At 44.3% G+C, this 17,174-nt stretch overlaps 1 protein-coding gene across 2 annotated transcripts; it reads right to left on the bottom strand.

The window, feature by feature from the left end:
- Positions 1-6,526: 6,526 nt before the first annotated feature.
- SNAPC1 (small nuclear RNA activating complex polypeptide 1) lies at positions 6,527-16,202 on the bottom strand. 2 transcript variants are annotated; one of them, XM_083863256.1, is made up of 10 exons: positions 16,055-16,202; positions 15,175-15,334; positions 14,019-14,159; positions 13,449-13,553; positions 12,375-12,533; positions 11,879-11,953; positions 11,167-11,229; positions 10,048-10,189; positions 9,334-9,414; positions 6,527-7,820 (listed from the first exon to the last, which is right to left on the bottom strand). In XM_083863256.1, exons 1-10 carry the CDS (start codon positions 16,180-16,182, stop codon positions 7,786-7,788), a joined length of 1,089 nt encoding a protein of 362 aa, XP_083719382.1. In that variant the 5' UTR covers positions 16,183-16,202; the 3' UTR covers positions 6,527-7,785. The 2 variants fall into 2 exon arrangements, with proteins under 2 accessions (XP_083719382.1, XP_083719383.1); XM_083863257.1 differs by lacking the exon at positions 9,334-9,414.
- Positions 16,203-17,174: the final 972 nt, after the last annotated feature.

Here is a 17,174-nt window from a genome sequence, read left to right as displayed (position 1 = left end):
ACTCAGTTGTCAAGATAATGTGATGGGAAACATTTGGGGGATTTTTTTTTTTTTTAATTTATGTACATTATCTGAATAGGTTCCCTAAACACTTCTGAAATGTAAACCACATTTTGATTTTCCACATTTTTGTAAGAAGTGCTTAAGTGTTTGAAAACTCTGGTTTTGACCCAAAAAATGAGTAGTTCTGGCATCTGCAAACCTGTATTTTTTTTAGAATAACAGCAATCTTTAAAACACATCTGCCAGCTGTAGGAGTAAGCAGTATCTGCAAGTTCCCAGATGCTTTCAGATCCTATCAAAGCCACTGAAGGTTAATTAGGACTGACTCCTCACTCCTTGCAGGCACCCAGTGCCTTGTGCTGCAGAGACTGAGAAAGTCCCCTCTGAGCCCCCTTTTCTCCAGGCTGAGCCCCCCAGTTCCCTCAGCTGTTCCTCATCATACTTGTTCTCCAGACCCTGTCCCAGCTCCCTTCCCTTCTTTGCACACTCCCCACCCTCTCAATGTCTTTTTTGACATGAAAGACCCAAAACTGAGCTCAGGGTTCGAGGTGCAGCCTCAGCAGTGAGAGCACAGAGGGGCAATCACTGCTCAGGTCTGGCTGGCCACACTATTGCTGAGACAGGCCAGGGTGGCTTTGGCCTCCTGCCCACCTGGGCACACCTGGCTCGTGTTCACTGCTGTCAACACCCCCAGGTCCTTTTTCTCCAGGCAGCTTTCCAGCCTGTGGTGGTGGTTGTTGTGATCCAGGTGTAGGACCTGGCACTTCACCTCGTGGTCTCATAAAATTGGGCTTGGTCCACTAATCCAGCCTTCTGCATCCCTCTGCAGAGCCTTCCTTCCCTCCAGCACATCAACACTCCCACCCAAATTGGTGCTGTCACCAACACACTCAACTCCTTCATCAAGATCATCAATAAAAGGCTAAGCTGCACTGGCTCCTGCACCTTTAATCAAAACCATTAGAAATGTAGTCAAATACTCCACAGATCTGTTAGCAACCTGAATTTTGTCCAAGCTAAACTCATTTCCAATTGAGCTGAAGCCATAGTTACTGGAAACCAAACTTGCCTCATTTCTGACCCTTTAGCCAGGAAGAACAATGAATTATTTAGCAATTAAACCAGAGCAGACAGCTGTAAAATGTATCTCTGATCACCTCAAGTCATCAGTGCCACCTCTTCTGGCAGCCCAGAGTCACAGAGGAAGAGAGACCTTCTGGCTCTTCTGCCTCAGAGGAACAGCTCTGACACAAGGACAGAAGTGGACACTACCTGAGCTCTCAGGATGTCCCTGCTCATCCCAAAGCTCCCCAGACAAGACAAACTCCCAGTCCTACACCATACAAGTACAGGAAAGGCTGGCATCTGCTGAGGTGGGATATAAAGCCAAAAAGAACAATTCAGATTTTCCCACTTCAATAAAAAACATATTTTATATTTCAGTGAAATTTATTACAAGTACACCAAATCCAAGGAATGCCAATTAATTCATTTTAACTTCAGGCTTCCCTCCAGTCATTTTCATTTCAGGTTATTATTTCTCAATCAAAACATTCAGCAGTTTTCAAACAGATGAAGAATCAACTGTCAGATGTCAATCCCTGTCTTAAAATCTAACTCATGCAAGGACAGATTCTGCAAAGTAAAAGTGAACTATTGGTGCTCTAAACAAACCAGGTTAGTTCCTAATTCTGCACCGAATGACTCCATGCTGTGGAAAATCCACAACTCCACCCATCAGCCTGGGCCTTGCCTGAGATGACCCTTCCTAGGGACACAGCCTTGAAATAAAATGAGGAACAGCAAACACAAAGGAACACCACCAAATGGAAAAAGGGGGAGAGAAATTAGACTCCTGATTAAGCCAAATCTTTTTAATAAAAAAGTCAAGCCTAGGAATTTTTTTTCCTTTAAAAAGGAAAAGCTTATACACTGCTATGTGCCATCCTGGCATCTCTTAAAGGCTCTCGTGATTATTTTCCTCAAAGCTGGCAAAAGATGTAGCAAAATCAACCCAGCAATCTTCAAGAAGCATTAAAGTTGTCATTTTTATAGTAGATCAGGAGGAGACTGCCAGGACTGTGTGTAACAGCAGCAGTTCAGGTTCAGCAGCTCACTGGTGCTGTGGGCTGAAATATTAAAGGAAATACCTGGCAGCAGCACCACTGTCACCACCAGGAGCTGAGCCAGGGTGGGTCAGCAACACCATCAATCAAAACAACACCCTCATCAATCAAAAATCCGGAGGCAATCATCCCTCAAATCATTTCTGTTACACTGTGGTAACACAACCCCACAACTCCCAGGCTCCCAGACACAGACAAGTCCCCCGTGATTACAACAACACCTGTTCTCCATCAGTATCTCCAAACCCGGCTTTCCTATTCCTTTATTCTCCCTAAAATCGGTGTCTGTGCACAGGAACCCTTTCTGTGAGGAGCTCACAGGGAGCACACCCCGCCAGTACCGGGGAGGGGACAGCGACCCCCAAACCCCCTTCTCCCACCCCGCCGGGCAGCGCCGGAGCCTCCCCACCGCCCCAGGGGCAGAGCCACTGGAGCTGGGCCCGGATTCCCCCTCCATGCCCGTCCCTGGGGCTGTGAGCATCCCTCAGTGCCCCGCTTCCATCGCAGCATCCTGCATCCCGCAGCATCTCGCTGCTATCAGCATCTCGCTCCCTGCAGCATCCCTGTCCCTCTCCCGGTACCATCCCTCTCCCATCAGCATCCCTGCCCCTCTCCCGGCACCATCCCACTCCCTCCCCGGCCCCACCCGCAGCCCGGGCCATGTCTGGGCGCGGCCGCCGCCCCCGCCCCGGGCACCGCCCGCACTCACCGTGAGCCCGTGTCCATGGCCGGGCCCGCCGCGCTCGCCGCCGGCGCGGAGCGGAGCCGAGCCCCGCGGGGACGCGGAGGGGGCGCGCCGGCCCCTCTCGGTTCATCCCCGCCCGGCCCCGCTCGGAGCATCCCCGCCCGGCCCCGCTCGGTGCGTCCCCGCCCGGCCCCGCTCGGTGGGTCCATCCCCGCCCGGCCCCGCTCGGTGGGTCCATCCCCGCCCGGCGCGGCCGCGGGTCCCGCGGGGCCCGGGGAGGGAGGGAGGGAGCGGCGCTGCCTCTGCAGCCGGGGCTGGGCCACATTGCACCCCCAAAATGCGGCGTGGGGAGGGTAAAGGCTTGGCCGCGTCTTCCGAAATGTCTTTTGACGGGTCCCCAGGGCCGGGCTGAGCGGTTGGTGGTACCTGTGAATACAACAGGCGACCCCCAGCCCCGAAGGATGGACAGTGACAGACAGCCGTGTCACAGCCACCTGCTCGGCAGAGTGCACTGAGCCTGTCTCTCGGGTTTAATTGCTGTCTCACTTCTCAAAACCCATACAAAACTCTTATAAGAAAAACCCAAGTTACTCCCCATGTCCAATAACCCTTAGCAGGTGAGGGCTGGCTCTTATGTCCTGCCTTATTTCCCATATCAGGGTTCACATTGCTGTGACTAAAGAGGAAGCAGTTTGGTGCCCGTTACAGAAATATAATGTTGCTTTGATGGTTTCTATTGCACCCAAACAATGTCACAGCACAGAGATTGACCCAAGGGCTGTGAAGGGAGTGAAGGGCCCAGAGGTGGAGCCTTACAAGAGCACCTGAGGTCACTTGGTCTGTTCAGTCTTGGAATAGACTGAGGAGAGACCAAAAATCACAGCCTCCAACTTCCTCTTGAGGGGAGGAGAGGGGCAGACACTGATTTCTTCTCTGGCGACCAGTGACAGGACCTGAGGGAATGGCCTGAAATTGTGCCAGGGGAGGTTTAGGTTGGATATCAGGAGAAGGTTCCTCACCCAGAGGGTGTTTGGGCACTGAACAGGCTCCCCAGGGCAGTGCTCACAGCATCAAACCTGACAGAGCTCAGGAAGTATTTGGACAAAGCTTTCAGGCACATGCTGTGACTATTGGGGTGTCCTGTGCTGGGCCAGCAGTTGGACTTCAATGATTGTTGTAGGTCCCATCCATCTCAGGATCTTCTATGATCTAAATGCTAGGAGCAAGACAGAGCTTAGCACAGTTTTCAATTCCTTGTAGCTGATGAAGTTCTAGGAGTCTCATCTCCAAATGTTGGGCTGCATATGGAGGAGGGAAATATTCTATTATCTGGCTTAATCAGGTGCCCAGATTTGAGGATCAAGATGAAAATGGGCTGAGGAAGCCACACAGCAAGTTCTGTCAAATCTACATAGGCAACTCCAGATGTAAAATGAACTTCCAAATGAAACATTCCAGAAAAGAAGGGATAAAATATCAGTGTCATTTGAAAAAACCTGCTATGCAAGTCTCATGTGATGAGAGAATACACTCTGCATAGGGTCCTGTTACATAAGACTCCTAAGTATAACACTAGAATAAACCTCAAAGTATCTTTTAGTCCTTTGGGATCAGAATCCTAAAAAATTAGATTTTTTTAGGATCCTAAAAAAAAAAAAAAAAAAAAAAAAAAAGAGGCAACAAAAAGCAGACTGTTTTTGATTTTAGTCTCAAAAGAAAGGGTTTAGAATGAGTAGAATAGTCTCGAGCTTTGTAGTGTGTCTTTATAAAGATGGTAATTAAAGATTAGTGCTCACTATGGTAGAGATGTGCGGTTGGTAGCAACACAAATTCACTTAAAAAGAAAATTTCACAGTTAATAATTTGGCCTTATAACAAAGAGCAAAATCCCTTTTACTGCAAGATTCTCCAGTTATTCTAGAGGTGATACCCACATTGACACACACAGATCTCCACTGTTATCCATGGCATTTGGAATTTTTTAACATCATTCCCATATTGCTGTTTCAACTTCAGTTTAAAGGCTGCAAAAACCTCCAGATTGAGCACAGCTGCTTACAGGAGCATTCCCCAGCTGGTATTTGAGCTTAATTTGTCCAGCCTTTTGCACTTAATTTGATTTAATTAGACCTTGTTGGTTGCTTTAATAAGTAGAATAAAAAAAATATTGTGTACTTTAACTTAAAAACAGGTGTTCAAGAAAAGACTAGACATGATAGTCAGTGCCATGCTCTGGTTGACAAGGTGGGGATCAGTGAAAAGTTGGACTCAATGACGCCAGAGGCCTTTTCCAAGATAATTGATTCTGTAAACTGATGTAATCTCTAAGTGTTCTAGGTTTATTTTGCTTTTCATCACCCACATTATCTTTGTAAACACTGAGCACTGGCTGAAGCCTCCACTAAGAGCATCTTTCAGCTTTGCCAAAGAAATGGTGATTACTTTTGGATGAACAGACAGTTGTGTATCTACCTCAGAGAAGCTTAAGCCAAAACATATGTATTTAATTTATTTCTGAAAACTGTAACAACATCCAGATACACACTGTCATATGGCCTCACTCCTATCCACCAGCACAGTGGAAGTTAGGCTGGCATTACAGACATTAAATTTCCTTGCAGACTTTAACTGCTGCAGTAGCTGAGGCTACAACCAGGAGAGAATTTAGATCCCAGAAAGTCTACTACTACTATTACTGTTTGGAAGTCCAGAATTATTGTTGAGGGTTTTTTTAATGACAGCTGCTTGCTTCAATGAAGTATTTTTGGAAGTCCCTCTCCTGTTTTTCAAAGCCTGTAATTGCCCATCAGACTGCAGCAAGGGTTTTTTGCCTTTTAAAGATTACACCAGCATTGTAAAACTCTGCCTACAGCTGCCTCTAAATTCTCAGGATTACTGTTTTGAAACATCACCAACACATGCATACAGTCAGCAGTTCTAAATTTATCCTTAATCATGACTTCCATTTTACATCCATGTAATTTTATAAACAAATTACAGAACATTTGTTTTCATGATTACAATATGAAAATAACTGCTTGTTGAATGCATCCATCCTTGTGCTCAGCAAAGCCTTTGCACCCTTAGTAAATCATTTGCAGAGCAGTGCAGGGAGGACTCATCACTGAGTATCAAAAATAGTGACAAATTCCACCCCTTACTCAGCTCTTGGGATGGCTCAAAGGTATAAGGAGAAGCAAATTAAGATGTCCATGTTATGAAGAAGTGCCACTGCAGGGAATAGTATTAAACATGTTACTGAGCAAAAATAGTCTGATTAAGTTTCCTACTGAGGTCTCTTCTAGTTTTTTTGTACCTGCTCACCAAAAAGTAGAAGAAATGCACAAAGGTTTTCCAGGGTTTGTGCAGGTAACAGAAAAGCACAGGCATCGTCACTGCCAGAAAACCCAAATAGAACCAAATTGCTCAAACTTTACAGAAATGATATCTCCAAAATGTTTATAACCATAGATGAGTCCTTTTAAGAAGACCACACCTGAGGCATGTCCCATCCACAACCTAAGCCCAACCTCAGGACAAAGAGTGCAGTGGAAGAGTGAACCACAAACCAGAAGAGTAGAAATTAAATGCATGTATGGTGACTTTAACTGTGTTGTTACCACTACAGGGATTTTCAATCTGTGTAGAAGTATTCCTTTTTTATAATAATTAGATCTGGGCTAATAATGACTTTGGGATTAGATGTATCAAGACTTTGGTTACTCAACTGGATGTTTGACTATTCAGTTGACAGTGCAGTAAGGTTTGGCTTTATTACAGAGTGTTTCCTCTTTTCTTGTTAACAAGGTAGAGTGCAACACTGGCACTTCATCATCAGCTTCTCCAGTGTCCAACCTCTTTGGCATTTTGGCCCATTCCTCCTGGCCAACCAACACATTTTATATGGAAACCTTTCTTAGTAAAACCATTTGTGTCTCCACTTAAATGTTTTTTTTTTTCTTCTAGGTAAGAGCACCTGGCGTTTGAGAGTAATACTACCAAACTAATTAATTCAATTTAGGTTCCTTTTGTATTCAAAATCTTTCAAATTTCTAATTTCTATTTCTTCATGTAGAAAAGGACACAATTCCTTTGGCCTTTCTTGAAAGAGCAGCTGTGATCAACTGGAGAAATTCCAAGGAGAGTAACTCTACATTCTTCTTAAACTGTTGTGGTCAGATGGGGATATTTATATTTAAGGCTGCAGCCTTCAAAGGCTGAGTGACACAAATTCTACTGGTTTTAGTGTTTACAGAAAACACTCCAGCTGATGATTCTCAGTGCATTTGCTTTTTCTGCTGCACTGTTGCCAAACAAACACTTCCCCATGCTGTGCCTGTTCTCAGTCCTGAGATCCATGTTTATTTCTGCACCCACTTCTTTCACTCCCCTCCAGTTTATAAAGGTCATTTTGAATTCCTGTCCTGCCCTTGTACAGCTTAGGGTTAGCTGCAGAATTAATAAGCACCCTTTCCATCCCTCCATTTGAATACACAGAAACTCCAGATCTGCTGGAGACAGAGCACAACAAAAAGATTATCAGCAAGTTCATTTCCATATAGTGTGAGATCAAACCATGATACACAGTGTAGTTTGCACACATAAAATGGAGCAAGTCAACTGTGAAAAATAATTTATTGTACTAATTTTCAACAGTCAGTAACCTGATGTTTGGAGATAAAGGATTACAGACATGTCTTACATGGGCAAATATTTTCTGAGCCTTCTCTTTCCATCTCAGCCAGGACACGGCAGCTTTGGTCTCCCACAAGAAGCATTCACAAGGTGAATAAAGGCACCAGGAGACAGCTGAAGTATCCCAGTCACTACCAGTATTCCAGCATCACCTCTGCTCCTGGTCCCAGACAGTTCTTTCATGTTCAAAGGTATCCAAAACAAGCACTTGGTGTCACCTCTGACATTTTCATTTTGTCATTAAAATGAACATTAGTGCTTCTCCAACTGGATCCTCTAACGTCGTCTTCTGCTCTTGGGGGGAGAGAGTTCTGAAAGAAAATAAAGAGAAGGGTTTTTTTACAAGCTTTTAAATCCATCTTCCCTCGTGGCAACTGTTCAAGTAGAACTAATTCTATCCAGCACAGGAAATTAACTAGATGGGCTCCTGAGATCCTCTTCCAGTCCCTTTCCTCGAATTTTTTAAATATGAAAAAAAAAAAAAATCTTTCTAGATCCTACAGCACACCATCATTCAAAGTATCAACTGAAATTCCATTGATGGATATTGTACTTCAAAACTTACTCCATCTTAAAAGCTTTCTGCTCCTCAGCAACACCTTCCAGATTTTGCTGTGAATTTGACAAATGGAATACTCACAAAATATCTGAAGAGACTGATTATGGTTATGTTTAATGCTTCAGAATTTACTGGAAAATTCTGAGAAATGGAGAATGTTCCTGAGTTAGAAAGAAACTTTTTGTCCACAACAAGTGGACAAGTGAAAGGAAAGAAACAAAGTACAATGTTAAATGCTCCATGGCACCTTAAATCTGACCATTTAAAATTGAATTAATTCCCACTGTCTACAAACAAAAGTGACCAGAGAATGTAATCTCACTTCAGTACTACAAGATGCTCCTTTCCTTCTAAAAAGAGCAAATATAAATCACTAAAAATGTATTTTAATACATTTAAATGTATTAAATTGTATTAGATATCCCTTGTATTAAATATCCATCCATTACACAGAATTTTGGATAATAAATTAAATAACATTAAAATAATAATAAATAAATAATAAATAAAATAAAAATAAATAAATTAAATAGCAAAATGTTCTTTATGCTGTGCCACGTTCTCCTCAAGCAGAGAACAGACCCTGAAGTTTCTGAGTTGCAGAGCAACTCAGCATCATCCAACACTGATGCTTCTGCAGAGCAACCCCACTGTAAGCTTTGAGAAATCTGCTTTACCATTGCCTCCCAACTAAAATTACATTATTCCCAGTAACCTGAGTGACAGCAAAGCCATTCACTCCCCTGCTGCAGTTCCCAGAGCCCTCCCCCAACAATGTCAGATAACTTCCAGTACAGCAGAGGATGCTGTTGCTGTACTGGAGCTCAATCCATGAAACAGCCCAGCTGGAACTAAGGGTAGAGAGGAACCTTCTCTCCCCTCAACAAAGGCGAGGACACCAAGAGCTGTTCTTTCCTAAGTTCCCAGAGTTACCAGAACAGGGATCTTCTCTAAGTGGATGACTGACCAAAAAAATCACTTTTCCCTACACAATGGAACTCCTCAAGACAAATTTGTATTACAGAAGAATGAGACTCCTTTAAACTGGACCAATTTTAACTCTGAACACACTAGGATGAAATCCAGGTAGAAAAAACATTACTCTTGGGACTTTGCCATGGCTTTTCAAAGTTTTCAATTTTTGCAACAATGTTCAGACTAACCCAAAGACATGATCCAAAATATCAGCTTTAATTTCAGAAAAAAACACAGCAGAGGGATATTAAAAACAAGTCACTGGTTTGCTGGAATTCCAATGGTTGTACCTCCTCCATCTGAGTCCTCTTCTATGATTATTGGCATCCCAATATGCTGAGTCACAGTTTCCTTTGCCACTTGCATTTCACCTGCACACAGATTTTGAGGAAAAACTGTCAGCTTTTTTCTGTTTCTATATCCCTCATCCAGCAGTTAAAAGATTGTTCACTGCTGCTCTCCTGAGATGCTTTTCACAGTACCTTCAATATGATTCACTAAGAAACCTTCAATAACAAGTAATTAACATTATCAATTTAAAGCAAATTAATCAGTTCAATAATTCAAAATGACCTTATTGCTCCAAAACACTTCATCTACTCTTTTAAAGTCAAGCAGTGGCAACACTGCTTAATGCTCATCAATGAAGAGGGATTAATGTCCTTAATAACTTTTTTCCCCTAACAGAGGCTAGGCAAGTCTGAAAACAGAGTTTGGAACTTTGAAATTATATCCCCATCTTCAAAATAAAGATAATTCAAAAAATAAAAACAACTCAAAAACATTTTGCTTTTTAGTTTCATTTAACCTATAACTAATAAGGAGTAAACAAAAAATTTACACAGCAGAGCAACTTCAATCAGTTGAAAAGTTGGATATCAGAAAGAGAATTTTCTTAGGAAAAGTAATTTCCCACTGATCAACAGCAAAATTTATCCCAGCTAGCAAAGCAATGGATAAAGCTTTGCAATCTCCCCAGGTTCATGGATAAAATGAAGAGGTACCTCTAACTTCTGAAGAACCTCTTCTCCTTGGTGTCTGTGCTCCCCTGCTGGGTTTTTTACTTCTACTTGGAGACTTCCCACAACTCGATCCGGGTTCAGAGGATTCAAACTGCACCTGACGATGTCTCCTGGATTTGGACACCTGAATGACACAGAAAAAAAGCTGAATTTCTACAGCCAGATCTTGCTGTGGGTCACTTGATAAACCAGCAGGGACCAAAGCATCAATTTGCTGTCAGGGTGGAAAAGGGATAGAAGGGGAAAGAGTGACGGAGGACTCCCACTAGTTGCTATTCTTCATTTTTTAATTGTCCAAAACAGGAATGATTTCATGGGTGTATAACTTAAAATGCAGATAATGAAACATTAATTAATTCCCAATCCATTCTCTGTTACTGCTAGTCCACACCATGCTGCACCCCCCTACATAAAAGAAATACTTCCAAAAACTGCTGCTGTCTAAAGCCTCCTTACCATCATATTTTGCTTAAGTGCCTAAAAAACATCACTGCACATTCACAAGTCTGGACTGCCATAAAATCCAGAGCTCTGTTTCATTTAATGACATGTTTTTCAATATGAGATTTTAATAAACAGAGAAAGTTGAGATGTTTCTCACAGGACCCCTAAGAAAAAGACAAACTAACAATATTCTTTTAAGGGAAAAACTACTGAAACAAACTTTCCAAGAACTTGCAACTGACTTTAAACTCCCAAGTCCCATTTTCAGGAGGCATCTTTCAGGATTCCAGTATCTAAGATCCAGGGAATCTGAGCAATTAAAGTCTCAGGTATTTTTATACATCTTCTAAAAATTCCTCTAAAACTATACATTCTTCTTAAAATCTACTTAAACAGAGCATAGACATTAAAAGATACCCTGTAAATTAAAATCCCCCAAGCACAGGCCTTATATGCATTGTTCCATAAATCTAACAAGAATAAAAGCTTTGAGTTTCCCTGCTGTGTAATGAAAACTAGAACTAGAACATTGAAAGACTGAATTACAGACTGCAGTTTTAATTCATTCCTTTTTGAGCCAACATTTACATTAAACTGGTATTTAAAACTGTTCATGAAAAAAATAAATACATCCCCATTATCAGTTTTCATACCCACCTCAACAGGTGCAGTGTAAGATCTGTATTTGATTCTGGCCAGGGCACCTGCTCGTTCAGAACCCTGTAAAGAAACAAGAGTCCAGTCAGAAAAGATTCTTATTCTATTACAGAGTACTCAAATGAAATATTACATCAGGCAACCACTTGAGCAATATCTCACTACAGCTGAAACTCTATAATTAGTTCTACATAATTTTAATGCCACCAAAATGGTGCTTCAAGGAAAAAAAAAAAGTTCAAATTTCATTAAAAAGACAGAGCGTAATTTTGGTTGCCTCCACTGTTACAAAGCCCAGGAGGAAAAAAAAATCAAATTTGAAACTTCACATCTTACTTAAATTCGAAGTTGAAATAAGCAGACAAGTACATGAGGCAATTCTGTAGCATAAAAAATGAATATTGCCTTAAGTTGAAACTCCAGGAGGAAGTGTAAAAGAGTTTGGCCAAGAAAATGCAGCTCTTTTCCCTTGTCACCTGAGAGAGGCTTTTTATTGTGATCATCTAAGAGCTGTCACAGCAGTAAATACTCACAGCTTCATAGAAAACAATGTGAGTTAAAAAGAAAATCAAGCAACCAGCCCCACCAGCTGTCCCTGGAATTTATTTTGACACTATCAAACTTTGACCTACACTACTTAGCCTCAGATCTGAAGTCAAAAAATTAACAGATCTGGCCTGTGCAATGCAGCAAAGTAGTTCAGTTTCCTTACCTCTGATTTTAGCAAAGCCTCCTCTTTCTTTCTGTCTTCTGCTTCATCAGTTTCTGTAACACTTTGGAGTAATTTCTGTGGAGAAGAAAAGCATTTTTCTTTAAACATCTGTCCTATATAAGACAGCTTAAATCCAAGAACTGTAAAAAACAAGACAAGGATTTACACACAGGCCCACTTTCTACATCCACCCAACACTGTGGCCTTTCTTTGATGCAGGAATGTGTTACAGAGATATTTCATGAGGTCAGACCTCCAGGGCTTCCCTCTCAGCAGTCAGCTGTGGTATCCCAGAGGAAAGACCACCCACAAGTCCTTTCTTCCATTCCACAGCCCTGCCTCAGCTTTCACACATTCCATGCCTTCAGTGCCACAGTTCCTTCTCCTTCAGTCTGAGATTTACCAGCTCAGAGTTAATCACACCAAGAAATCCAGTTCTCACATGTTCACCCAACCCCTCCTGAGTGACCACAGCCTCGTGGCTGGTAGTACCTACCAGTCTGTTCTGATGCCATTCCTGATGTTCCAAGGCCAAGTCTTTGAGATTAACCACAAAGTCATCTTTTATCAAGCTCAGGGCCTTGTCTGGCTGGGATTTGTCAGCTGAAATGACACACTTCATTTTCTGATAGTGGTTGTGAATATTCATCAGTTCCTGAAATCATTAAAAGTGTCTTTCAGGGAAAAAAAAAAAAAAAAGATTCCAGCAGTAAAGCAGTATTAGTCCTCCAGGTACAAACCCAGGGTTACAGAAACCATTCTAAGGAGACCATTGGACCAGGAGGAATGTTAGAAACTGATTCTGGTCAGGTTATTTGAGTTTTAGAGCCAAGAAATCCTGCTAACCAGGACTGACCCATCAAATAAGCCACAGAAGAAAGAGTACCTTGTATTATTTAAACTAAGGTTATTCAGGGCCACTGTTCACACAGGGCTCACTCTGATACTGTGTTTTATTTTCATCTCTTTGGAGTAAACATTTTACTTCACAGATTTCTGTACCACTGCAGTCAACCTTACTGATGAACATTTGCCAACAATAAATGAAAAAAAACTGCAAAAAAAGTTCTATCACTGAGTTATATGAGAATCTTTACCTGGTTTGAATTACTCAGATTTTTATAAAATGCATCATATAATTTAAAAAACCCCAAAAACAAAACAGCAAGGTTTGAAAGGAGAAATAAAGGTGAGAGAAGGCTATAAACTTACAGAAAAGTAAATTCATACTACCACAAATATCAATCCTCCAGCTGCAACCTGCAGACAAACATGCTCCTCCCCCATTTTCCATTTTCCTCTAAGTGACAATTAACCCTTTACACCCTTTTACATCTTACTGAGGCAAAACCACAAAACATTTGAGCATATTCCAGTATTGAAAAAGGTACCACAATTCTTCCAAAGTAAATGCCACATTTCTGAGTGCCTGTAAAATTACCTTAGCATTCCACAAGAGAATGACAAAGATCAAGACTGTGCCGATCAGAAAAATTACAGATCTTGGACAACAGAGAAATTAAAACAAAACAAACCCCATTGATTAATTGTAGTTTAAAGGTCACTGTACCTCCAGTATATCATTAGTGATGAGGTTGTTCACTCTGTTACACGGGTCCCTAAATTCTTCTTTAAAATGTTCTTCCTCAATCTTCTTCTTACTTCTGTAGGTCAGCTAAAACAAGAGGCAATGTTTGTAACCTAAAAGAAAGCTTCAGATGGCACCTGCTCTTAAGAATTCCTACTGCTTATCCATCAATCAGGAGATGAAAGGCATAAAACCATCTCACCACCATATCTTTGCTGTCACATGCTCAGAGCCAGCACTTTTCACAAATTATTCTCTAGTTAAGAATTTAATCCAGCACCCAGACTAATTTCCCCAACTGGTAAGACATCTCAAACCTATCAGGGACATTAAATACTGAAAAAATATTTTCAGGTGAGAAGCATTCAAACATTTTCCAAGCTCTTCATCTCCTACTATGTAAAGCCACAGATATTTCATTTCAACACAGCCTCGAGGCTGAGTTAACCACAAGTGCTGTTGAACTGTCAGGCTGTTCAACTGTCAGTTGAACATCATTGAAAGATGAGGGTATTTTATTAAAAAATGTAAGTCAGGAGTGTAGCAACTGACCAGCTTTGGCATTGCTGTGAAGTGGAAGGCTCTGGCAAGTCGCAGTTTCCTAAGGATATAGGCTGCATCATAGTGCTGGCAGTCAAGCAGATCCAGGTGAAATCTCTGGATTTCAGGCCAATCCTTGAGTGCAATTCTGATCTGCAACAAAAGAGTTACATACTGTTAAACCAATATTTCAACCATAAAAATTAACTTAACTGATTACTGTGATCAAACAACATCTGGATGTCCAGAGCTGCAGAAAGGATCCCACTATAACAATTGTTATTACTATCATCATTTTAAGCACATAAGATTATTATATTTTCTTTGACAGTGACATGGAACAAAAATCCTTTCTGACATTTGAAAACATTCATTCTTCACATTCTGAAGTGTGTGAAAAATAGTCTGCACCTAGGACATTCCCCTTCAGTAATGATTAGGAAACAATACTCATATTGTGTATGTGTGTGAGCCACTGAAATCCTCATACATGTTCTCTTTTCCTTATTTCTTCCTTTCTCTCCTGTCCTATCCACTCTGCTCACTTCACTTTCTCTCTGTATAACTTTCTTGTTCCCTTTCCCCTGTTCCCTCTCACAGCTGCTATCCAACAGTGGCTTTAAAATTGCCTAAATTCATCTACATAAAAAGTTACTGATTTCTCTGAGGTCAAAATATGAGACATCACTGTCAACTACTCCAAATTCAGTTTGCTATTTAAAGAATTCAGACTCAATTTTGCATGTGCAAACACAATATATATCACAAAGTCCCTAAGCAAACCTCCTCTCCTTGCACTGAGTTTGTAATTCCTTTAGATATTGGTCTCCCATCCTAAAAGCTGCAAGGAGGGTGTCATTCAGGCAGACACCCTCTAGTTATTAATTCCTCTTCTGGTTAACAGGAAGTGGAAATAATTCAGTCAGTCTCCACTCTGTTGGAATTCTAAAGAGTAACTCAGGCTGTGATGGAGTTCACCCTACAGCTGATGAACACATTCTCTGTCCTTGCTTTTCCCAATAGTTTCCACTCTGGCTTTAAGTATTTTTATTTTAAGAAAGCAAGAGGAAATGCCCTAACCATTTATGATGACAAAGCAGACAGCAGTGCACCACACATCTTATGCCCAGTATATCCTGAGAATAAACCCTCAGGAACAATTAATTACCTTTTGTTTTGGCTGACAACGCTGGGCATTATAGAGCCCATACAGAAGGTACAGAGCTCCAACTCGGATCTGGAAGTAGTAGGGGGGCAAGAAGTATTGCTGGGCCAGATCTAGAGTCTTCTCTGTGAGCTTTTTCCTCTGCAAAGCTCTCATTTTACCACTAAAACAAACAAATAAACAACAACAAAAAAGCAGCATGTTAAAGCAGGTAAATATAAAACTCCAAGCTTTGGAAAAATCCATAATGAATAAACAAGCTATAGATGTTTTAAAGATATAGGATCATTGAATGTTCTCAGTTGGAAGGGACCCACAAGGATCACTGAGTCCAACTCCTGGCCCTGCAGTTGGGACAACCCCAAGAATCACAACCTGACAGAGTTCAAGAAGAGTTTGGACAAGGTTTGGACAAGGCACTGAGTATGATCCTTGGAGAGTCCTGTGCAGGGCCAGGAGTTGGACTCCACGATCCATGTCCATCCTTCCAACTCAGGATATTCTACGACTCAATGAAACGTGCAATGTCCTTTAAATCTCACAAGAACTGCACCAAGCTCCCTGCGGGCTCAAGCGCCCAAATCACACACATATCCTAACGCACGAAATACACTGAATTTAAAACGCTTTTCCATCATTACAGGACCGATGCTCCGCTTTCTTTAGAGGCCAGCCAGGCAACCCTCTCCCTGAGCCAGGCCTGGGGGGGCACACGGCTCACTGGCACCCCATTTAAGGGGCCGTACCCCGGGGAAAGCTGAGCAGAGAGGGCTGCGGGACTGGCGAGCGGCAGGAGAGGGGAAAGGGAGAAGCAGGAGAGGGGCAGGCGCAGCTCGGCCTGAGGAGCGGCCGGGAGCCATTCCCTCCCTTCCGCCGTACTCACTAGAAGATGGTGTGGAAGCGGCGCTCCCGCCAGAGCTCGGCGAAGCGCTCGAAGCGGACGGTGTCGGCCTGCAGGAAGGCGCCGAGCAGCTCCTCGCAGTCCTCCCTCAGCCCCGGCACGGCGCTCATCGCGCCGGCCCCGCGCTCACCCACCCCGCGGCCGCTCCGCGCATGCGCGTCCTCACCACACCAGCCCCGCTGCGCCTGCGCACGGCCCGTGTGGGCGGGGCCGCCCGTGAGGGGAGCGGGGCTGTCCCGGCCCCTGCGCGCCCTCCGTGCTCGGCCCCGCTGCCCCTGAGGGTGAACGGACCCGTCAGTGACGGGCGCTCGTTCTGCCCGCCCCGGGTTCTGTCCTGCCCCGGGCTCTGTCCCGGGAGCCCCCGCCGTGGAAGGCGAGCCCGATCTATGGGCAAAACACCTCTCCGAGCAGCGCATCCCTGGGTGGTCCCGCGGGGATGAGCAGCGGCGGGTCCGCTGGGGCGGGCGCTGTTGTACCGCAGCCCCAAAGATCCCGGGGACGCTCCCGAGGCCTGAGGCTTCACACTCCCCTCCCCAGTCCCCTCAGGCGCCCCTGGCAGCGATCTCGGGGCCGTGACCCGACGGGCTCGGGGGAGCAGCGAGCGGTTCCCCCGCGGGAAGGGCGCCCGGCAGCCCCGCACGGCCGTGGGGACGTGACAGGCCGCCACACTCCGGTGAAGGGCCTCCGCTGCTCCCCCGGGCTGTCCCAAAACCCCGACGGGTTGTAGGAACCCCGATTCCGCCTGGGCGAGCGCGGCAGGCAGAGGGATAAGCCGCCGGCCGCTCCCCCCACTCCCCCGTGCGCCGCTGCCCTTCCCTGCCCTGCCGTGTCACACCGGGCCGTGCCGTGCCGTGCCGCCCGCTCCCCGCATGCACGGACACACGTAGGCGGCCCGGGAGGGGGCCGCGGCTGCCGAGCCGCACGTAGGGTGGGTGGGTGCGGCCTCGCCGGCGGCGCGGAGCGGAGCGGAGCGGGCGGCGGGGGCTCTCCCCTGCCCGCGCTGCCTCTCGCACGTACAGAGAGAGAGAGAGAGAGAGAGAGGGGCGAGCGGCCGCCGAGGCGGCTCCCGGCAGCAGAGCCGGCGTCGGAGAGCCCCGCGCCG

This window comes from Zosterops lateralis (assembly GCF_965231275.1).
Source record: "Zosterops lateralis genome assembly, chromosome: 6".
NCBI lineage: Eukaryota > Metazoa > Chordata > Aves > Passeriformes > Zosteropidae > Zosterops > Zosterops lateralis.
This window is presented reverse-complemented; position numbering and strand designations above follow the sequence as displayed.